Source organism: Ostrinia nubilalis, chromosome 7, assembly GCF_963855985.1.
Source record: "Ostrinia nubilalis chromosome 7, ilOstNubi1.1, whole genome shotgun sequence".
NCBI lineage: Eukaryota > Metazoa > Arthropoda > Insecta > Lepidoptera > Crambidae > Ostrinia > Ostrinia nubilalis.
In genome coordinates, this window is record NC_087094.1 from 556,890 (window position 1) to 578,538 (window position 21,649).

The 21,649-nt window shown below is 52.0% G+C and overlaps 1 protein-coding gene across 1 annotated transcript in view; it reads right to left on the bottom strand.

Annotated features, from left to right (window-relative positions):
• The window catches only part of LOC135073458 (uncharacterized), a 60,319-nt gene that overhangs the window by 15,458 nt on the left and 23,212 nt on the right, over window positions 1-21,649 (bottom strand). The window contains exons 13-29 of the mRNA XM_063967641.1: window positions 21,088-21,269; window positions 19,962-20,072; window positions 17,859-18,043; window positions 17,716-17,796; window positions 17,325-17,528; window positions 16,475-16,555; window positions 16,084-16,287; window positions 15,234-15,314; window positions 14,843-15,046; window positions 13,594-13,797; window positions 11,774-11,991; window positions 10,231-10,460; window positions 7,669-7,791; window positions 6,954-7,505; window positions 5,949-6,842; window positions 5,106-5,266; window positions 2,900-2,986 (exon numbers count right to left, since the gene is read on the bottom strand). Of these exons, the coding sequence (XP_063823711.1) occupies window positions 2,900-2,986; window positions 5,106-5,266; window positions 5,949-6,842; window positions 6,954-7,505; window positions 7,669-7,791; window positions 10,231-10,460; window positions 11,774-11,991; window positions 13,594-13,797; window positions 14,843-15,046; window positions 15,234-15,314; window positions 16,084-16,287; window positions 16,475-16,555; window positions 17,325-17,528; window positions 17,716-17,796; window positions 17,859-18,043; window positions 19,962-20,072; window positions 21,088-21,269 (3,802 nt within the window). The remainder of the gene's footprint in view (window positions 1-2,899; window positions 2,987-5,105; window positions 5,267-5,948; window positions 6,843-6,953; window positions 7,506-7,668; window positions 7,792-10,230; window positions 10,461-11,773; window positions 11,992-13,593; window positions 13,798-14,842; window positions 15,047-15,233; window positions 15,315-16,083; window positions 16,288-16,474; window positions 16,556-17,324; window positions 17,529-17,715; window positions 17,797-17,858; window positions 18,044-19,961; window positions 20,073-21,087; window positions 21,270-21,649) is intronic.

Genomic DNA, 21,649 nt, shown 5'->3' on the forward strand with positions numbered 1-21,649 from the left:
GGGCTTGCACTTGGACCGCAGGCTAACCTGGAGAAAGCATATATGGACAAAGAGGAAGCACCTAGATGCCAAACTAAGAAACATGATGTGGCTTGTCGGAGGCCAGTCACAGCTGAACACCAGTACCAAAATGATGGTCTACAAACCTATCTGGACCTACGGGATACAGCTGTGGGGAACAGCTGCCAACTCCAATCTCGACATAATCGAGCGCTTCCAGACAAAAGCCATACGTTTGATTTACCAAATCCCGTGGTATATTAGCAACAGGCTCATCTATCAGGACTTGCCATTGCCCACAGTCAGAGAGGAAATAAAGTGCCACACACTCCGCTACAAGGATAAACTTTTAAATCATCCAAACTCATCAGACCAACAACTCATGACCATTGAAGGCTTCCTATTCAGCAGACTGCAAAGAGCTAGTGTCAAGAGTCTCCTTAGTAGATTCCAGGACAGTTGAGAAACCATGACCACTGAGGGCAACTGAGTCACTGGACTCCTGCTGATTTACTACAAACAAAAAATCTCATTACAACAGGAGATAACTACACCATAACACCAGTGCCGTAACTAGGGCGGTGCCAGCGGTGCCCAGGCACAGGGCGCAGACCCTGGAGGGGCGCAGAAATGACCAGACCAGTATCTAGTTTTGTTTCATGCATGGTAGTTAGTAGGTACATTTTGTTTTATTGCGAATATGGTGTAGACGCGCCCTCTGTACTATCTATATCTATATGGCATTTTTCAAGCGATCTTGAAACAACAACACTTGTAAAGGTGGTTTTATATTTGTCTGATGTGTCGTGACGTGACGCGTCAGAACGGTATCGGTTTCATACATTTAGTACTAGCTGGTGCCCGCGACTTCGTCTGCGTAGGATTAGTATTTCGAACAATATGTTTATAAATTGTAGCCTATGTGTTATTCTGATGTATAAGCTATATTATTGTAAAGTTTCATTAAAATCCATTCAGTAGTTTTTGCGTGAAAGAGTAACAAACATCCATCCATCATCCATACAAACTTTCGCGTTTATAATATTAGTAGGATGGTAACGTTCACACTAGTGCGTAACGTGTTGTGTTGTGATGGCTTATGTATGGAACCGATACAGTTCTGACGCGTCACGTCACGACACATCAGACAAATATAAATCCACCTTGTCTTGCTCGCAATATTACATACACAAACAAAAGTACCTATACCGTAACTATGAGACAATTTCTGTCTATATTCATTTGGAGGGCGCCACTTCTAACTTAGAAGTTCTAAGCAAATCTGTCAATCTAGCTGAGGAGATGTACATATAGTTCACGTTACGCTGTCATTGCTGTCAGCCACATTCATTGGTCCTCCCTTTATCTTTGATTTTATTCATTAACTACGTGCGGCGTTACTGACGCACTAGCGTGCGAGAGATCGATAGAAAATTCATCGTTCGACAAGAGTGAAAAGGATGACTTACAAAACTAAACGATTCACAAACGTTCCATTCTGCCGCGCCGTCCCACCCAATGATCGGGGATTCCCCGATACATCGAGAATCACGCATTCAGATAGCCGCAGTGTTGCCAGAAGGTTACTTTTGAACTGCATTGGTTACTTTTAGGTTACTAATGAAAAGGTTACTTTTAGGTGATTTTTCAGAAATTGTAGAATTAACTTTTACAGGTTATTCAGTAAAAAATATTAATAGTGACAATTTAAAAATTATGTCATAAACTGCATTTAAACATGAATTTGATTTTTTATTTGTTATAAAAAATGAGTTTTAGGCAATGTTTTTCGATAGTGAAACGCAAATCCATGAAACGTTTTTATACGACCGGTCACTTTTCGGTCTTCATGGAATGGTCAAAATTTCGAATTTAGGTATAAATGATTGATGATCAATTGTATTTATTTTTCCATCCATGAACAACCTTACACAATCGCTCCGCACCCCCCCCCCCCCCCCCCCCCGTAGAAGGTTACTTTTTATTCAAAAAGGTTTCATTTTTTTATATTTCTCGCACCGGGCGCATAAAAGGCTAGTTACGGCACTGCATAACACTAACACCATCGGAAACCATATGTCTGGCACTTTAACCTTTTTCGCGAATATTGGTTGGCACTTGAAGGGATATCTGCGATTGCGCGCACTTGTCCATTCATCTAACCTTACCGCTAACTTCTTGCCTGCAGTTTTAATAGTTTTAAGTTTTATTATGTAGTTTGCGGTCAGATATTTTTACAAGTTTTTAATAGGAAAGGCGTATTCGTATTGTTCGAAAAGACCGAATAATTGTATAGATGCTATTCGAATAATAAATGTGGCGAATATCCGAATAATATGGATATCCGGATATCCGAATTGCATGCCCTAGATACAGGCCAAGAGCTTCCTCGTTCTGGATAAAAAATAAAAAAAATTCTACGTGCTCACAGACCGGGCTTTACATAAAAAGATACTGGTGGTTTGTAAGGTTCATAGCCTACCTGCAGCGGCGTGAGCGTGCACACGTCGTCTCCCCTCGCCGGCGCGTCGTCCACCCGCACGCCGGCGCCGAGAAGTCTGCGCGCGCACTCTAAAGCGCCGCCCCCGTTTAGGGTTGCCAGGTCCAAACACACAAAAGCCGGACTCTGTGTTTCATTTGGCCGGACATTTTACCCTAAAAGCCGGACATGTGATGGGGAGGGGGGGGGGGAGCCATACACCTGCCAACCCTTCTACTGACAGAGCGCGAGTCGTGTATCTGGCGACGAGCCGCGAGGGCTTTTTGCAAAATGTAAAAGGCCTAACAAAAGCCGGACAAGCCGGACACCGGTTATTTTGGTCGGACACGCAATCAAAAAGTCTAACTATGTCCGACTTTATCCAGACGCCTGGCAACCCAACCCACGTTCATTGCCTACCTGCAGCGGCGTGAGCGTGCACACGTCGTCTCCCCTCGCCGGCGCGCCGTCTACGCGTGCGCCGGCGCCGAGGAGTCTCCGCGCACACTCTAAAGCGCCGCCGCCGTTCATAGTGCTTGTTCACGTTGACTAGCGGGCGCGGTGGCGGGCGCGGTGACGAAATATCAAACATATGTAGTGATTCCAAGTGTTCACGTACGAAACGCACGTGCGGTCTAACTAGCGGGCAAGCTAGCGACTGGCGCGCGCGGAGCGCTCGCGGTAATTTCAACGGGTGAAGATGTTTGTGTGTGTTCATGTCAAACTAGCGGCGGCGCGCGCGTTTCACTCGTGACGTGAGGTAAGTTCAACCAGTTTGAACTTGTCGCTAGAAACGATAGTGCGTCACACTCGCGCGAACGCCTGGTGGTTAATGTGAACACGAGCTCGCAACGTTTCCCGCGCCCGCACCCGCACCCGCGCCCGCGCGTACTTACGTGAACAAGCACTATGTGCTACCTGCCTACCTGCAGCGGCGTGACGTCATCTCTAGCTGGGGCGCCTTTGACATCAGTAGGCTGAGTGTGAGTTTTCATCAAACGTCCTCACTAGTGAGCGCGTTAAAAACATGTATGACAATTTTAGTTCTTGAATGTTTCCGCTAGGGGCGCTGTATAATCCGTCATAAATTTAAACGTCACTTTTTTACTCACTCACACTCAGCCCACAGGTGTAATTGCGTTCAAATGCCTGCCTTTTTTTGCAAAAGAAACTGTTTTTTTTTTAATGTATTTTCTGCCCTATGGCAATCTGTTCGAAAACAATAAGCCACTTGTTTGGCTGGAGCTACATGTCCTGAGTTTTATGTTTGAGTCAATCAATTGCTGATCTTTTTCCAGCAAACTCTCTTCCTGGCTCAGTCTACAAATCTTTGGGCGAGACTGGGAATGCCTTGTCTTTTCAGTCGATTGTACTGTAGTTCACCTTCTCCACTTAAGAAACTACGCAAAAGAAAATGGTAAATCCTGTTGTATAAGCCTACCTGCAGCGGCGTGAGCGTGCACACGTCGTCTCCCCTCGCCGGCGCGCCGTCCACCCGCGCGCCGGCGCCGAGGAGTCTGCGCGCGCACTCTAAAGCACCGCCGCCGTTCATAGTGCTTGTTCACGTTGACTAGCGGGCGCGGTGACGAAATATCAAACATATGTAGTGATTCCAAGTGTTCACGTACGAAACGCACGTGCGGTCTAACTAGCGGGCAAGCTAGCGACTGGTGCGCGCGGAGCGCTCGCGGTAATTTCAACGCGTGAAGATGTTTGTGTGTGTTCATGTCAAACTAGCGGCGGCGCGCGCGTTTCACTCGCGACGTGAGGTAAGTTCAACCAGTTTGAACTTGTCGCTAGAAACGATAGTACGTCACACTCGCGCGAACGCCTGGTGGTTAATGTGAACACGAGCTCGCAACGTTTCCCGCGCCCGCGCGTACTTACGTGAACAAGCACTATGTGCTACCTGCCTACCTGCAGCGGCGTGAGCGTGCACACGTCATCTCCCCTCGCCGGGGCACCTTTGACATTAGGTGCGACTGCGGAGCCTGACCTGCTTTGCCCTATAGTCTGGTCTGCGAGCACGTAGAATTTTGTCCAATGACCCCAAGCTACCCATCCTTATCGTTCGCTTGTAATTATGTTGCTGTCGCGCTCACTGCGGGCGCCCGTCGCACAGTCGCGACAGCAATATAATTACGCGCGAGCGACAAGGATGGGTAGCTTGGGGTCATTGGACAAAATTCTACGTGCTCACACACCGGGCTTTACATAAAAAGATACTGGTGGTTTGTAAGGTTCATCCTACATCCTACCCGTCCCCCGGACACGGCCTGAGCCGAGGTCCGAGTCTACCGTGGCGCCCTCAGGCCGCGTCCGTAGTCCCCTCGATCGGGCCCACTAGAGTGAGCCCGCCGTAGGCTGGACTTTGGTCCAATACCGCGGTGGGCAACCCTCTAGTTGGGTTCGCCACTGATCGGGCGCCTTATGCGCTCGATACGGCCCGATCGCGAATGTCGGTCTGCGACACACGACACACTCGGCCTCGTCGGCACGCGCACCGACGATCGCCAAACGGCTAGAGTATCTTCTGTACTCGCCACTCTGCCCGGTGAAGCTGGAAAAGCTCCTCAAGCTACCAGCGCGCGTCCCTTCAAAAAAAAAAGTAAGGTTCATAGCCTACCTGCAGCGGCGTGAGCGTGCACACGTCATCTCCCCTCGCCGGCGCGCCGTCCACCCGAGCGCCGGCGCCGAGAAGCCTCCGCGCGCACTCTAAGGCGCCGCCGCCGCCCGCCCCGCCGCCCGCGCCGGCGCCCGCGCACGCGAATACTAGCGCTGTCCAACCTGCGGGAGGGAAGGTTTATTTACTATCCGTTCGCTTAAGTTTGCCGCTGGCGATATGACGTCACTCGAAGGGAAGCGTCTATAACTTTATCAAACTATATTTAAAATATTTTTTATTTATTATTATTGATAAAAATTGTGTATTTGCGTAAAATAAGACACATTACTTGCGTTTACTCACTAACTGATTGCGTTTAATCGCAGTTGGGGGAGGGTCGCGCATTCCACGGACGTACGTCCTTGCCCATATTGTACAAATCCCACCGCCACCCATGCAGTAGCGGCGTAAGGGGGGGGCGGTCCGCCCCGGGTGCCAAACATCAGGGGGTGACACAAGTCGCGCAGATTAGTACTCACTGGCACATCTGCATGGCAAATCTGCGGTCTATGTCATGATCAGGGGGGGGGGGGGGGGATTGTCTTTCAATCTTCGAATCGTTAGGTAACCCCAAAAACCAGGGGGTGCCTTAGGACTTATTACGGGGGGAGGGGGGTGATCGCCCCGGGTGCCAACCCATGCTACGCCGCCACTGCACCCATGGCCATACCAAAATCGCGGTTATTGTGGCCGAATCTTGAGAGATGCGCGCGGAATTGCGGCTGCCTACGGCAGATTGCACTCCACCGCGCGCAATGCTTGACTCTCTACAAGTTCTTTATTCTTTGTCCATTTGTCCCTTGCCACTCTCCCCCTTCTCCCACTCTACTAAAACGTTGGCACCATCCGGCGCCTGGCCGCTAGGCGTCTGGCTGTTCCGCCTTCTGTGCCACGCGTGCGCGAATCCTCGCAGCCGCGCGAAGTTCGCCTCCGAGCTGACAAGATCAGGGTACCACGCAGGACCGTAGCCCTCCGAGAGCGCTATCCCACTCAGCATCTCCCACCGCAGGTCTTCATACAGAGGACAGTACCACAGAACGTGGTGCCTGTCCTCCTCACTCTCGCCGCACTCACACATACTCCCCTCTCGCAGCTTCATGTCGCTCAGCCTTTTATTGAAGCACCCGTGTCCTCCAGTGAGTATCTGCGAGGTCACATAGTCCGGTTGGACCCAGCGCATGCTGAGCCTACCGGCCACCTCCGGGAAGAACTGATAGAGCTCACGACCTTTGGTCTCCTGCTCCCAACGCTGCTGCCAAAATACGATCACCGAATCCCGTATATCGCGTTTTCGACTGCTCATCTCGTCCAGGGTCGCGAGCTGGCGCGTCCTCAGTACAGCCGTCCGTCCAGCATACTCCACCTCGAGGTCGGCGGGCAACACTCCGGCCAAGACCGAGAGCGCGGCCGTGCTGACAGACCGGTAGGCCTTCGTCAGCAGCACGAGTGCCGGCCTCTGCCCCCTCAGGACAATCCCGCCTACCGACTGGACTTTGACCCGCTCGAACCAACACGCCGCAGCATACACAAGCGTGGCAACGAACGTTCCCTGGTAGAGAATGCGCAGACCGGGGTTTCGAATGCCCCAGGAGGACGCAGACACACGCGAAACCTTCCCGAAGCATTTGGCTGCGCGCTCCACAATGTCCTGTGCATGCTGCGTGAACAAAAGACCCGAATCGATCACCACGCCGAGCACTGTTCCTGAGCTCACCTGTCGGATCGAGGCGCCATCAAGTTTGATGATTGGGGGCCTCATAGTACAGTGGCCCATATTTTACAGTGGAGACTAAAAACAACAGTACTGACCGGCGGTGGGCGGCACGTAGGGCGGCGCGTAGGGCGGCGCGCGCGGGGACAGCGCCGCCGCCACGTGCGCGCCGCACGACCCGCCGCACTCCCCGCTCGGGTCCGCGCCCGCTCCAGCAGCACCTGTACAAGTGAGCACTGACCGGCGGTGGGCGGCACGTAGGGCGGCGCGTAGGGCGGCGCGCGCGGGGACAGCGCCGCCGCCACGTGCGCGCCGCACGACCCGCCGCACTCCCCGCTCGGGTCCGCGCCCGCTCCAGCAGCACCTGTACAAGTGAGCACTGACCGGCGGTGGGCGGCACGTAGGGCGGCGCGTAGGGCGGCGCGCGCGGGGACAGCGCCGCCGCCACGTGCGCGCCGCACGACCCGCCGCACTCCCCGCTCGGGTCCGCGCCCGCTCCAGCAGCACCTGTACAAGTGAGCACTGACCGGCGGTGGGCGGCACGTAGGGCGGCGCGTAGGGCGGCGCGCGCGGGGACAGCGCCGCCGCCACGTGCGCGCCGCACGACCCGCCGCACTCCCCGCTCGGGTCCGCGCCCGCTCCAGCAGCACCTGTACAAGTGAGCACTGACCGGCGGTGGGCGGCACGTAGGGCGGCGCGTAGGGCGGCGCGCGCGGGGACAGCGCCGCCGCCACGTGCGCGCCGCACGACCCGCCGCACTCCCCGCTCGGGTCCGCGCCCGCTCCAGCAGCACCTGTACAAGTGAGCACTGACCGGCGGTGGGCGGCACGTAGGGCGGCGCGTAGGGCGGCGCGCGCGGGGACAGCGCCGCCGCCACGTGCGCGCCGCACGACCCGCCGCACTCCCCGCTCGGGTCCGCGCCCGCTCCAGCAGCACCTGTACAAGTGAGCACTGACCGGCGGTGGGCGGCACGTAGGGCGGCGCGTAGGGCGGCGCGCGCGGGGACAGCGCCGCCGCCACGTGCGCGCCGCACGACCCGCCGCACTCCACGCTCGGGTCCGCGCCCGCTTCCAGCAGCATCTGGACAGAAACAACACTTAGATAAGAAACTAACAACGCCTTTGTGTCCCAGGGGTTGGAGCACCACTAAAGCCCGGTCCGTGAGCACGTAGAATTTTGTCCAATGACCCCTAGCTACCCATCCTTATCGCTCGCGCGTAATTACACTCGGCATCAAATAAATCGCACCTCCCGCGACAAGCACTTATCAAACGTATGCATCCCCACTTCCCACCAACGTTGGTACCATTTGAAAGCCTAGTTCTAAACTTCATTTCATTAAAGGAAAGGTTTTTACCCCAAAAATGTGTCATTACAAGGATCCAGAGTCACTTCTTCAAAAAATAGGTAGTTACGCTATAGCCATTTTTTATGACTATAAAACTATTAAGTTGGGATTAATCGCTATCCATCTGTTAAAGAGGACACGTGAGATCTTTATTTGGTTTTATAACCATAAAAATTGGTCTAATTGATCCCAGAGGTGAGCCCAAAGTGAGGTCTATTTTCAAGTCACATTTATGGTATATGTTAATCATTTATTTAGAAATGAAATGTATTTTTCTTTAAGGATATTTATTGGGCTTTCAAATAACACCAATATTGTTGGGGTACCATAATTGTGTCAGAAGAAAATCTTTAAAGTTCGCGTCACGGAAGGTGCGGTTTATTTAATGTTGAGTGTATATTGCTGTCGCGACTGTGTGACTGGCACCCGCAGTGAGTGTGCGAGCGCGATAGCAACATAATTACGCGCGAGCAATAAGGATGGGTAGCTTGGGGTCATTGGACAAAATTCTACGTGCTCACGGACCAGACTATAGATTAGAACATTTGGTTGGGTTCCCCAGTCGACGAAGCACATGATGTCGTGGCTTGCGTGCCCAAACAACTGCACAGAGGAAGATTTTACGAACGCTACTGACAACGCCATTTTTGTGGCGAAGTTTCGAGTCGACGCTGTGTAGGTTTATTGACACGACACGACAAGAAAAAGAACCTTTCGTAATCCAGTGGTTAAAGAAATAATATACGGATGAAAGACTGGTCTGGAACGACCATTTGTAATCCCTTGAAGTTCTATTTCCAACTTATAGGGATTACAAATGTTCGTTCCAACTTTCCCGAAGTTGAAAAGTCAGTGAAAAAGACTACGATTACATAATAAAATGTATGTGACCCGTAACCCACCTATGAGTCCGAACCCGTGCTTCATCTAGTTCTCCACCTTGGTGAAGCATGAACCCGGCCCCAAAAAAAGGATGAGCTAAAGAGTTTCCATACTTCAGAAGGCACATATGGCAAGTTGTAGTCTGTTTAAAACTCATTAGTGGGTCTCAACGTAACTTACCCTGAAATAAAATTAACATCAAACTTAAAATCTTTGACTTTATCAGAGACAGACCGAGGGGAAGCATATTGAGTTTCAAATATTGAAACTAAGATAACTCAATAGAATCATCGGGATAGTCTTTGTCAACTCACCGCCACGATCTGGTCATCCCCAGCCAGAGCAGCTTTCATCAGCACCGTTAACCCAGACGCGTCCATGGCGTCCAGGCCTGCTGGAGGTAGCAAGGCCCTCACACCGCCCACTAGCTTAAGCCGGAGAGCAGGGCGCCAGTTGAATAATTAGACTTCTTACTTACCGCTACAATCTGGTCATCTCTAGCCAGCGCGACCTTCATCAGCACAGTAAGCCCGGACACGTCCATAGCATCCAGGCCTGCTGGAGGTAGCAAGGCCCGCACGCCGCCCACTAGTTCGGGCCAGGGAGCAGGACTCCAGATGAATCATTAGACTTGTCATCAACTCACCGCCACGATCTGGTCGTCTCCAGCTAATGCGGCTTTCATCAGCACCGTCAATCCAGATGCGTCCATGGCGTCCAGGCCTGCTGGAGGCAGCAAGGCCCGCACGCTGCCCACTAAAACGGACTGACGGAGAGCAAGGCTCCAGTTGAATCATTATACTTTTCACTCACCGCTACAATCTGGTCGTCTCCAGCCAGCGCAGCTTTCATCAAAACCGTCAATCCAGATGCATCCATAGCGTCCAGGCCCGCTGGTGGCAGCAAGGTTTGCACACCTCCCACTAGTTCGGGCCAGGGAGCAGGACTCCAGATGAATCATTAGACTTGTCATCAACTCACCGCCACGATCTGGTCGTCTCCAGCCAGCGCCGCTTTCATCAGCACAGTGAGCCCCGACGCATCCATAGCATCCAAGCCTGCTTGTGGCAGCAAGGTTCGCAAGCCTCCCACTAGTTCGGGCCAGGGAGCAGGACTCCAGATGAATCATTAGACTTGTCATCAACTCACCGCCACGATCTGGTCGTCTCCAGCTAATGCGGCTTTCATCAGCACCGTCAATCCAGATGCGTCCATGGCGTCCAAGCCTGCTGGAGGCAGCAGGGCCCGCACGCCGCCCACTAGTTCGGGCCGACCGGACAGAAGGGCCCGTTGGGCAAGCCCTAGCGCCGCGCGGCTGAGCTCGTCGGAGGTACGTGCGCAACGGGACCAGGAGGGCTCTATTGCTTCTTCGATACTGAAATTATAATTAAGAGATTTTATGAAGTTATGTGAATGACGACGGTTCGCATCAAGTCTAAGTGAATATTCATGGGCCTAGGCTGGCAGTTTGCATGCTGACTAAGCACCATAGGTGTTAAGGCCAAGAGAGTATTTTGCATTCACGAATGACGCGTACTCTTTAGCCAGCGTCAACATTAACGTATCACGTGACTCACGGACGCGGCGAGTAGTTAGGGCTACGTGAGCCTTGAGCTGATTGATAGGTCTGGGCGGGCAGTCAGCGTGAGGCAACAACAGTCTCGCAGCTTGTAATACGTCATCAGCGTCGGGCACAGCAGGCGGTGGTCTCAACGCGGCGTGTGCACGTATGACGCGCACCCACTCGGCTTGCGTTGTCTTTGTCACGTGATAGATAGTGACAGGCAGTCAACATGCAGCAGCTGTAGCAGCATTTAGCGTAGGACGAAACAGAATCTGTACTTACGTGATAGGTCTCGGCGGACAGTCAGCATGAGGCAGCAGTAGCCGGGCAGCTTGCAGCACATCATCAGCGTCAGGCACAGCAGGCAGTGGTCTCAAGGCAGCGTGCGCGCGGAAGACGCGCACCCACTCGCCCAGCGTCAATAAACACACGTGATACTCGTAGGTCTTGGCGGGCAATCAGAATGCGGCAGCAATAGCTTCGCAGCCTGCAGCACGTCATCAGTACCGGGCGCCCATAGACCAACGATGTCGTGCACCTATAGGCCAGTGTTAACACTTACGTGATAGGTCTGGGCGGGCAGTCAGCATGAGGCAGCAGCAGCCTTGCAGCTTGTAACACGTCATCAGCGTCGGGCACAGCGGGCGGTGGTCTCAAGGCAGCGTGCGCGCGTATGACGCGCTCCCACTCGGCCAACGTCAATACACACACGTGATACTCGTAGGTCTTGGCGGGCAATCAGGATGCGGCAGCAATAGCCTCGCAGCCTGCAGCACGTCATCCGCATCGGGCTTCCATAGACCAACGATGTCGTGCATCTATAGGCCAGCGATAACACTCACGTGATAGGTCTGGGCGGGCAGTCAGCATGAGGCAGCAGTAGCCGGGCAGCTTGCAGCACATCATCAGCGTCGGGCACAGCGGGCGGTGGTCTCAAAGCAGCGTGGGCGCGTATGACGCGCACCCACTCGGCCAGCGTCAATACACACACGTGATACTCGTAGGTCTTGGCGGGCAATCAGAATGCGGCAGCAATAGCCTCGCAGCCTGCAGCACGTCATCAGCATCGGGCGCCCATAGACCAACGATGTCGTGCACCTATAGGTCAGTGTTTTAACACTCACGTGATAGGTCTGGGCGGGCAGTCGGCATGAGGCAGCAGTAGTCTCGCAGCCTGTAGTACATCGTCAGCATCGGGCACAGCGGGCGGTGGTCTCAAGGCAGCGTGCGCGCGTATGACGCGCACCCACTCGGCCAACGGCGGAAGAGCGCCGGCGCCGCGCTCGCCCCACAGGCCAGATGCGCCGCAGCTGCCGCCTGACGCACCGCTGTTGTGTTCCAGCTGGAACAATTATCATGATTATCATCATCAGGTCATAAATTATCACTTCTACGGGATTTTGCAACAAAACACTTTTATAAAAGTAAACAGGTTTCCCTTCCGACGTTTCAACTCGGTTGCACGAGTCATGGTCGAGTTTAAAATATTATATCATCAGGTCACTTCAGGAGCATAAGCCTTTGTATTTTATCAGAAGCATATGGAGAACTTAACTGCTGCCGCTGGCTAGACGGGATGAGGACCACAACATTATTCAATAACAACTGGTTGGGTGTTTCATTACGCTCCGGCGCAGATAATTTCGTCAAAGTATAAGATGTCAGGAATAAAACATTGCATAATTTGTAAGAAAGTGTTAAAAGGAATCTGGTATGGTGTGATAACGTAGCGTGTCTACTGCTGTATGTTTACCATCGAGAAAAAACACAAATTTTTGCTCTTTTACTCCCGCCTCTGCTATCTCCCAATCAATCCTTTTTAAGTTGGAGTTTCCAGATGTCTATAACAATGTTACTGACCTGCTCACATCGCATAAAGTCATACAACGCTCGCTCAGCAACGGGCGCGAGCGGCGGGTGGTGGGACGTGGCGTGACGTGACGCGACTACTGTAATATTCTATAGAAAGGAGTGCCAAGCGTCACGAATTTCTGTTCCTCTTATCCAGTCAAGTGACTTGGTACTGCTATTAGCTACTGACCTGCTCGCAACGCGTGAAGTAATAAACCGTCCGCTCGGCAGCGGGCGCGGGCGGCGGGTATCGAGGCGTAACGCGGTATGGCACTACTATTGTATACTTTCTCCAAAGAAGGGAGTCCCAAGGGGTAATCTTTGTCCTTTTCATCCCGCTAGAGATGAGTAGTGTAGAGTAAGACTACTGACCTGCTCGCATCTCATGAAGTAGTACAACGCTCGCTCAGCAGAGGTCGCAAGCGGCGGGTGGTGGGGCGTGGCGTGAGGTGGTGCGACCACTGTATATTTTCTGCTATAAAAGGGAGTCCCACTAGTTACGGTTTTTGATCTTTTTGCCCAAGTCAGGCTACTGACCTGCTCGCATCTCATGAAGTAATACAGCGCTCGCTCGGCAGCGGGCGCGAGCGGCGGGTATCGAGGCGTAGCGCGGCATGGCGCTACTACTGTATACTTTCTCCAAAGAAGGGAGTCCCAAGGGGTTATCTTTGTCCTTTTCATCCCGCTAGAGATGGGTGGTGTAGAGTAAGACTACTGACCTGCTCGCATCTCATGAAGTAGTACAAGGCTCGCTCGGCAGCGGGCGCGAGCGGCGGGTGGCGGGGCGTGGCTATCTATCTCTGGTCTTTGACCTCTTGGCCGGTTCGGGCGTCGAGCTTGTGCTCATGGCCCGTGCTGCATCTCGACTAGCTACTGCCAGTCGGTGGTTGAGGCGTCGCTTTGGCGACGGACTGACCTGGGCTTCTACCTGGCACCACTGTCCCGCCCTAGGCGCGGTACCAGCCCACCGGGTGAGTCGACGTTGGTCGAGGCCCAGTGAACGACCAGCGAGCGGGCGGTTCCTGGATGCCAGGGAGCTTTCAGGGAGCGATCCGCCTGCCATATGGGATATACCGGTGCAGTATGTACTGACCTGCTCGCATCTCATGAAGTAATACAACGCTCGCTCGGCAGCGGGCGCGAGCGGTGGATGTCTAGGCGTGGCGCGGCGCAGCACGGCGCGCAACTCGGCGGCGGAGGCGGCGCACGTGGTCAACAACACCGACGCGCCCGAGCCGCCTGCCATATGGGACACTAGCGGCCGCCCGCGACTTCGTACGCGTGGATCCCGTTTTACCTTACCCCCTTAGGGGTGGAGTTTTGTAAAATCATTTCTTAGCGGGTGCCTACGTCATAAAATCTACCTGCATGCCAAATTTCAGCCCGATCCGTCCAGTGGTTTGGGCTGTACGTTGATAGATCACTATGTCAGTCAGTCAGTCACTCACTTTTGAGTTATATATATTTATATACCCGTGTAGCAGGCACTGACCTGCTCGCAGCGCATGAAGTAGTACAGCGCTCGCTCGGCAGCGGGCGCAAGTGACATGGTGCGACCACTGTATATTTTTTGCTATAAAAGGGAGTCCCACTGGTTACGGTTTTTGATCTTTTTGCCCAAGTCAGGCTACTGACCTGCTCGCATCTCATGAAGTAGTACAACGCTCGCTCGGCAGCGGGCGCGAGCGGTGGATATCTAGGCGTGGCGCGGCGCAGCACGGCGCGTAGCTCGGCAGCGGAGGCGGCGCACGTGCCCGATGCACCCGCCATATGGGATATACCGGTGTAAAGCCTGGTCCGTGAACACGTAGAATATTGTCCAATGACCCGAAGCTACCCATCCTCATCGCTCACGCGTAATTATATTGCTGTCGCGACTGTGCGACGCGCGCCCGCAGTGAGTGTGCGAGCGCGACAGCAACATAATTACGCGCGAGCGTTAAGGATGGGTAGCTTGGGGTCATTGGACAATATTCTACGTGCTTAGGGACCATGCTTTAGCATGTACTGACCTGCTCGCATCTCATGAAGTAATACAATGCTCGCTCGGCAGCGGGCGCGAGCGGCGGGTACCTAGGCGTAGCGCGGCATGGTGCGACTACTGTATATTTTCTGCTATAAAAGGGAGTCCCACTGGTTACGGTTTTTGATCTTTTTGCCCAAGTCAGGCTACTGACCTGCTCGCATCTCATGAAGTAGTACAACGCCCTCTCGGCAGCGGGCGCGAGCGGCGGGTACCTAGGCGTAGCGCGGCATGTCGCTACTACTGTATATTTTCTGCTATAAAAGGAAGTCCCACTGGTTGCGGTTTTTGTCCTTTTTGCCCAAGTCAGGCTACTGACCTGCTCGCATCTCATGAAGTAGTACAGCGCTCGCTCGGCAGCGGGCGCGAGCGGTGGATGTCTAGGCGTAGCGCGGCGCAGCACGGCGCGCAACTCGGCGGCGGATGCGGCGCACGTGGTCAACAACACCGACGCGCCCGAGCCGCCTGCCATATGGGACACTAGCGGCCGCCCGCGACTTCGTACGCGTGGATCCCGTTTTACCTTAGGGGTGGAGTTTCGTAAAATCCTTTCTTTGCGGGTGCCTACGTCATAAAATCTACCTGCATGGCAAATTTCAGCCCGATCCGTCCAGTGGTTTGGGCTGTACGTTGATAGATCACTATGTCAGTCAGTCACTCACTCACTTTTGAGTTATAGATATTTAGATACCCGTGTAGCAGGCACTGACCTGCTCGCAGCGCATGAAGTAGTACAGCGCTCGCTCGGCAGCGGGCGCAAGTGACGTGATGCGACCACTGTATATTTTCTGCTATAAAAGGGAGTCACACTGGTTACGGTTTTTGTCCTTTTTGCCCAAGTCAGGCTACTGACCTGCTCGCATCTCATGAAGTAGTACAACGCTCGCTCGGCAGCGGGCGCGAGCGGTGGATATCTAGGCGTGGCGCGGCGCAGCACGGCGCGTAGCTCGGCAGCGGAGGCGGCGCACGTGCCCGATGCACCCGCCATATGGGATATACCGGTGTAAAGCCTGGTCCGTGAACACGTAGAATATTGTCCAATGACCCGAAGCTACCCATCCTCATCGCTCACGCGTAATTATATTGCTGTCGCGACTGTGCGACGCGCGCCCGCAGTGAGTGTGCGAGCGCGACAGCAACATAATTACGCGCGAGCGTTAAGGATGGGTAGCTTGGGGTCATTGGACAATATTCTACGTGCTTAGGGACCATGCTTTAGCATGTACTGACCTGCTCGCATCTCATGAAGTAATACAATGCTCGCTCGGCAGCGGGCGCGAGCGGCGGGTACCTAGGCGTAGCGCGGCATGGTGCGACTACTGTATATTTTCTGCTATAAAAGGGAGTCCCACTGGTTACGGTTTTTGATCTTTTTGCCCAAGTCAGGCTACTGACCTGCTCGCATCTCATGAAGTAGTACAACGCCCTCTCGGCAGCGGGCGCGAGCGGCGGGTACCTAGGCGTAGCGCGGCATGTCGCTACTACTGTATATTTTCTGCTATAAAAGGAAGTCCCACTGGTTGCGGTTTTTGTCCTTTTTGCCCAAGTCAGGCTACTGACCTGCTCGCATCTCATGAAGTAGTACAGCGCTCGCTCGGCAGCGGGCGCGAGCGGTGGATGTCTAGGCGTAGCGCGGCGCAGCACGGCGCGCAACTCGGCGGCGGATGCGGCGCACGTGGTCAACAACACCGACGCGCCCGAGCCGCCTGCCATATGGGACACTAGCGGCCGCCCGCGACTTCGTACGCGTGGATCCCGTTTTACCTTAGGGGTGGAGTTTCGTAAAATCCTTTCTTTGCGGGTGCCTACGTCATAAAATCTACCTGCATGGCAAATTTCAGCCCGATCCGTCCAGTGGTTTGGGCTGTACGTTGATAGATCACTATGTCAGTCAGTCACTCACTCACTTTTGAGTTATAGATATTTAGATACCCGTGTAGCAGGCACTGACCTGCTCGCAGCGCATGAAGTAGTACAGCGCTCGCTCGGCAGCGGGCGCAAGTGACGTGATGCGACCACTGTATATTTTCTGCTATAAAAGGGAGTCACACTGGTTACGGTTTTTGTCCTTTTTGCCCAAGTCAGGCTACTGACCTGCTCGCATCTCATGAAGTAGTACAACGCTCGCTCGGCAGCGGGCGCGAGCGGTGGATATCTAGGCGTGGCGCGGCGCAGCACGGCGCGTAGCTCGGCAGCGGAGGCGGCGCACGTGCCCGATGCACCCGCCATATGGGATATACCGGTGTAAAGCCTGGTCCGTGAACACGTAGAATATTGTCCAATGACCCGAAGCTACCCATCCTCATCGCTCACGCGTAATTATATTGCTGTCGCGACTGTGCGACGCGCGCCCGCAGTGAGTGTGCGAGCGCGACAGCAACATAATTACGCGCGAGCGTTAAGGATGGGTAGCTTGGGGTCATTGGACAATATTCTACGTGCTTAGGGACCATGCTTTAGCATGTACTGACCTGCTCGCATCTCATGAAGTAATACAATGCTCGCTCGGCAGCGGGCGCGAGCGGCGGGTACCTAGGCGTAGCGCGGCATGGTGCGACTACTGTATATTTTCTGCTATAAAAGGGAGTCCCACTGGTTACGGTTTTTGATCTTTTTGCCCAAGTCAGGCTACTGACCTGCTCGCATCTCATGAAGTAGTACAACGCCCTCTCGGCAGCGGGCGCGAGCGGCGGGTACCTAGGCGTAGCGCGGCATGTCGCTACTACTGTATATTTTCTGCTATAAAAGGAAGTCCCACTGGTTGCGGTTTTTGTCCTTTTTGCCCAAGTCAGGCTACTGACCTGCTCGCATCTCATGAAGTAGTACAGCGCTCGCTCGGCAGCGGGCGCGAGCGGTGGATGTCTAGGCGTAGCGCGGCGCAGCACGGCGCGCAACTCGGCGGCGGATGCTGCGCACGTGGTCAACAACACCGACGCGCCCGAGCCGCCTGCCATATGGGACACTAGCGGCCGCCCGCGACTTCGTACGCGTGGATCCCGTTTTACCTTAGGGGTGGAGTTTCGTAAAATCCTTTCTTTGCGGGTGCCTACGTCATAAAATCTACCTGCATGGCAAATTTCAGCCCGATCCGTCCAGTGGTTTGGGCTGTACGTTGATAGATCACTATGTCAGTCAGTCACTCACTCACTTTTGAGTTATAGATATTTAGATACCCGTGTAGCAGGCACTGACCTGCTCGCAGCGCATGAAGTAGTACAGCGCTCGCTCGGCAGCGGGCGCAAGTGACGTGATGCGACCACTGTATATTTTCTGCTATAAAAGGGAGTCACACTGGTTACGGTTTTTGTCCTTTTTGCCCAAGTCAGGCTACTGACCTGCTCGCATCTCATGAAGTAGTACAGCGCTCGCTCGGCAGCCGGTGCGAGCGGTGGATGTCTAGGTGTAGCGCGGCGCAGCACGGCGCGTAACTCGGCGGCGGAGGCTGCACACGTAGTCAACAGCACCGACGCGCCCGAGCTGCCGCCAGATGTGCCCGACGCGCCTGATGTGCCCGACCCACCTGAACAAAGGAATATAAGTCATAGTCATAGTCATTTATTCCATAAACAATAACATTATCGTATTGGAAATATTGCAAAAAACATGAAAAAATTTAAAAAAACATCAACCGATATAAAATCACAAATTATACAACACAGCATAAAACTTTAAGGAAGCATTTAACAAAATGAGATCTTTACTTTTTATCATTTAAATAATCCTCAATGCAATAATAACATTTCTTCAATAACAAAGACTTAAGCTTATCTCTAAAGGATGATGGGCACTTTTCTATGGAATCTGGGCGTAAAACCAACAGAAATGTAACTACTATTATCTGTTAGGACCTAGTATCAGAAATATATTTTCATATAAATAACTACCAAAAACTCCCGGGTTTGCTTGGAAATTGACATAATGTGTAATAGTAATAGGTGCTTTAATGCGCAAACAATAAATATTATTAATTAATATATCTACATTTATACATTAAGTTATTTATCAATTATTATGTCCAACAGTTCAGGAGTGGGGCCAACAAAATGGTATATAATATACCATGTTCTACATTATGAGCGTAGGACCATACCTAGGTACCTACCATTTAGAGAAATGACATGAACACAGTCATATTTCAATGGGATTTCTACCATTTAAGTTGTAGTTTTGTCACGGATCGATTATTAATCGATACTGCCAAATAATGATTTATCGATTAACAATTCGATTAATCGATTTTATTGATCATCATCACTATCATTTTTGATTGTTAATTCGATTCCTTATTTTCAGCAATATAATCGATTATTGCAATCGAATACCTAATCGATTATGATTTATTCGGTATACATACATACTTACTAAATCGATAGAAAGATATGATACAATACTCTCAATATGATCGATACAAGCAATCTAATTGACCTAATACTATTTTATTACCCTCATGTGATGTGAAATACTATGGAAACTTTGCATGTTCAATGACCTCTATCTCCGTATCCCCGCGTATTTCAGGATTGTTGTCATACTATGAAATGAAGTACTAGTATTAAGCTTTAATTTAGTATACTTTTTGTTTCTGTTGGTTTAACGCCCAATATGCCCATCATCCTTTATTAAAATTATAAATAGTTTTAAACTACAGGCATAAATTCAAGTGAGTTGGACTTAAGGTTTAATTTGCAATGATGCTTCAATCTGAAGTTCAGTTCAAACACAAAGTCCCGGTACAACTTTGATTCGATCAATAAAAGAGGTTTTCTGAAAAACCTGCTGCTTATCGATTATAACATCTTGCCGCGAGTTAGTATAACAACAAAGTAATACAGCGTTTATGCAGCGTAACTTCAATGTTAGAACACCAAATCTTAAACGGTGTACTAAGTCAGCAAACGTCGCAGCGCGATCAAGATAATGACAACACTTGATTGCCAGTCTACGTCACGTGACAGTATGCAGCGCAACGCAACGAACATCGCATCGCGTCGTAATCATCACTAACCTAGGACACTACGTGCAACTGTTAGACGATTACCCTACTACAACGCATTCCACCGCGATTCACGGGGCAACAGATAACGCGCATGTATTTTATACAGCAGGCCCAGATCTGCGTCACCGTACGGATCAGCATGGTCCGCGCTACGTGACGGAGCGCGATGCAGTGTGATAACCGCCTTAAGACAAACATTCTGTAGCAAAGCTGAAAACCAGCGTCGTGGCCTTCCTCACAGGGGGCCACGGCATATGCTGAGTGGGGTCCCATTGCGATGGACATCGCTGTGCGACAGGGTGGCACTGCTCAGTTTACTTTCTCTTCCATTGTATGTTTTATGTCACCTCTGTCTTATTTGCTTTTTTTATTTACATCTTTTGTCTTTTGTGATGTCCATGGCAATAAATGTTTCTTTCTTTCTTTCAAAGCAGATGCTCACCCGAGCCGTTGGTGGTGATGCCGGAGTCGTGGCTGAGCCCGAGCGGGCGCTCGCGCGAGCCCGACGAGCCCAGCGAGCTCATCGACTCCCAGCGGGACAGCGATAGCGCACCTGAGGACATATGTATACACAGTCAGTTTGGGTTTTGGGTAAAATAACACCTGCCGATCTGAAATGGGGTGATTTTGATGCTTTATTTTAAAACCCTTTCATTAAGCTATAGTCTGGCTCGCACACTCACTGCGGGTGCCAGTCGCACAGTCGCGACAGCAATATAATTACGCGCGAGCGATAAGGATGGGTAGCTAGGGGTCATTGGACAAAATTCTACGTGTTCACGGACCGGGCTTTAGTGGTAGTTTCCTATACTGTCGTATTCGAGCTCCGAGTTTCATTCGCACTGTCTTCCACCGCAGCGAACGTTACTCTTTTGCCCAAGAGAAGTATTGATCTGGTATCGGGAGCAACATTAGTAGCAAGCTAAACATTGTATACTGATGTTGTATCTGATCTATATTATACGGGGTGTTATTAAATAAAGGGTTTTCTTGCTGTAAGTTCACAGTTGAGAAGTGTAGATACCTAAGCCTAAAGTGGTGAGAGAGAATAGGAAGCACACCAAACTTCGGTCGACTAAAGCCGGTTGTCTGAGCACGTGCGTGTGTGCACGTGAGTACGACGGGCGCCCGCAGTGAGTGTGCGAGCGCAACAGCAACATAATGAGGGCTATCGTTTTAGCGCTCACCAGTTAGCGCCACTGTAGAGTAAGGTCCTGTCACTTGCTAGTAGCGAAGACAGTGGCACCAACTGGTGAGCGCTAAAGTGGTAGGAGGACTATCGCATTTGCACTCATCAAGATGGCGCCACTGTAGAGTAAGGTCCTGTCAATCGCCAGGGGTGCCAACTGTTAAGTATAAAAACGATAGCCCTCATTACGCGCGAGCGATAAGGATGGGTAGCTTGGGGTCATTGGACAAAATTCTACGTGCTCAGCGACCAGACTATAAAAGTCTGTAGTATGAGGGGTGTCATAAGCCAGCTAACCGCCGCCGGCGTCACGGTGCCGCGGGTGCCGGCGCTACTAGCGCGGTCTCCCAGTAGCGTCTCCACGCCCGCAGTGACTGACCTGACGCCACTCGGCCCGCGTTGAGGTGGCTGTAAGGCTGCAGCAGCCCCCACAGGTCGGCGCAGTTGGCCACGGCCGCGTCCACCGCCGCCGGCGTCACGGTGCCGCGGGTGCCACCCGCTACAAGCGCGATCTCTTCGAGTAAGGTTTCCATGCCCGCGCAGAGGTAGATGGCTGCGTACCTGGTAGAAAAAGGTGACGTCAGAACTTGTATTTTGGAAGAAAAAGAGGTGGGTTGCTGATTTTGGTGGTTGGAAAATAATTAACTTTTTTAAAAATAAAACCGAGTTCAAATGCGTGAACACAAAAAAAAACTAAAAATTAAAAATATTGCGTATAAAAAAGTTCATCCCCAATTTTCCACCCTTGGGGGTGAAATATTTTCTTCAAATTCGCATGAAACCACCCTTTTGATAATACCTATTCAACAAAAAAATAATCGTTCAAATTGATTTATAATCGGCGGAGATATTGCGTATAAAAAAGTTCATCTCCAATTTTCCACCCTTGGGGGTTGTTTTTTCTATTATTAAATTTAAATGGGACCACCCTTGAGGTATTA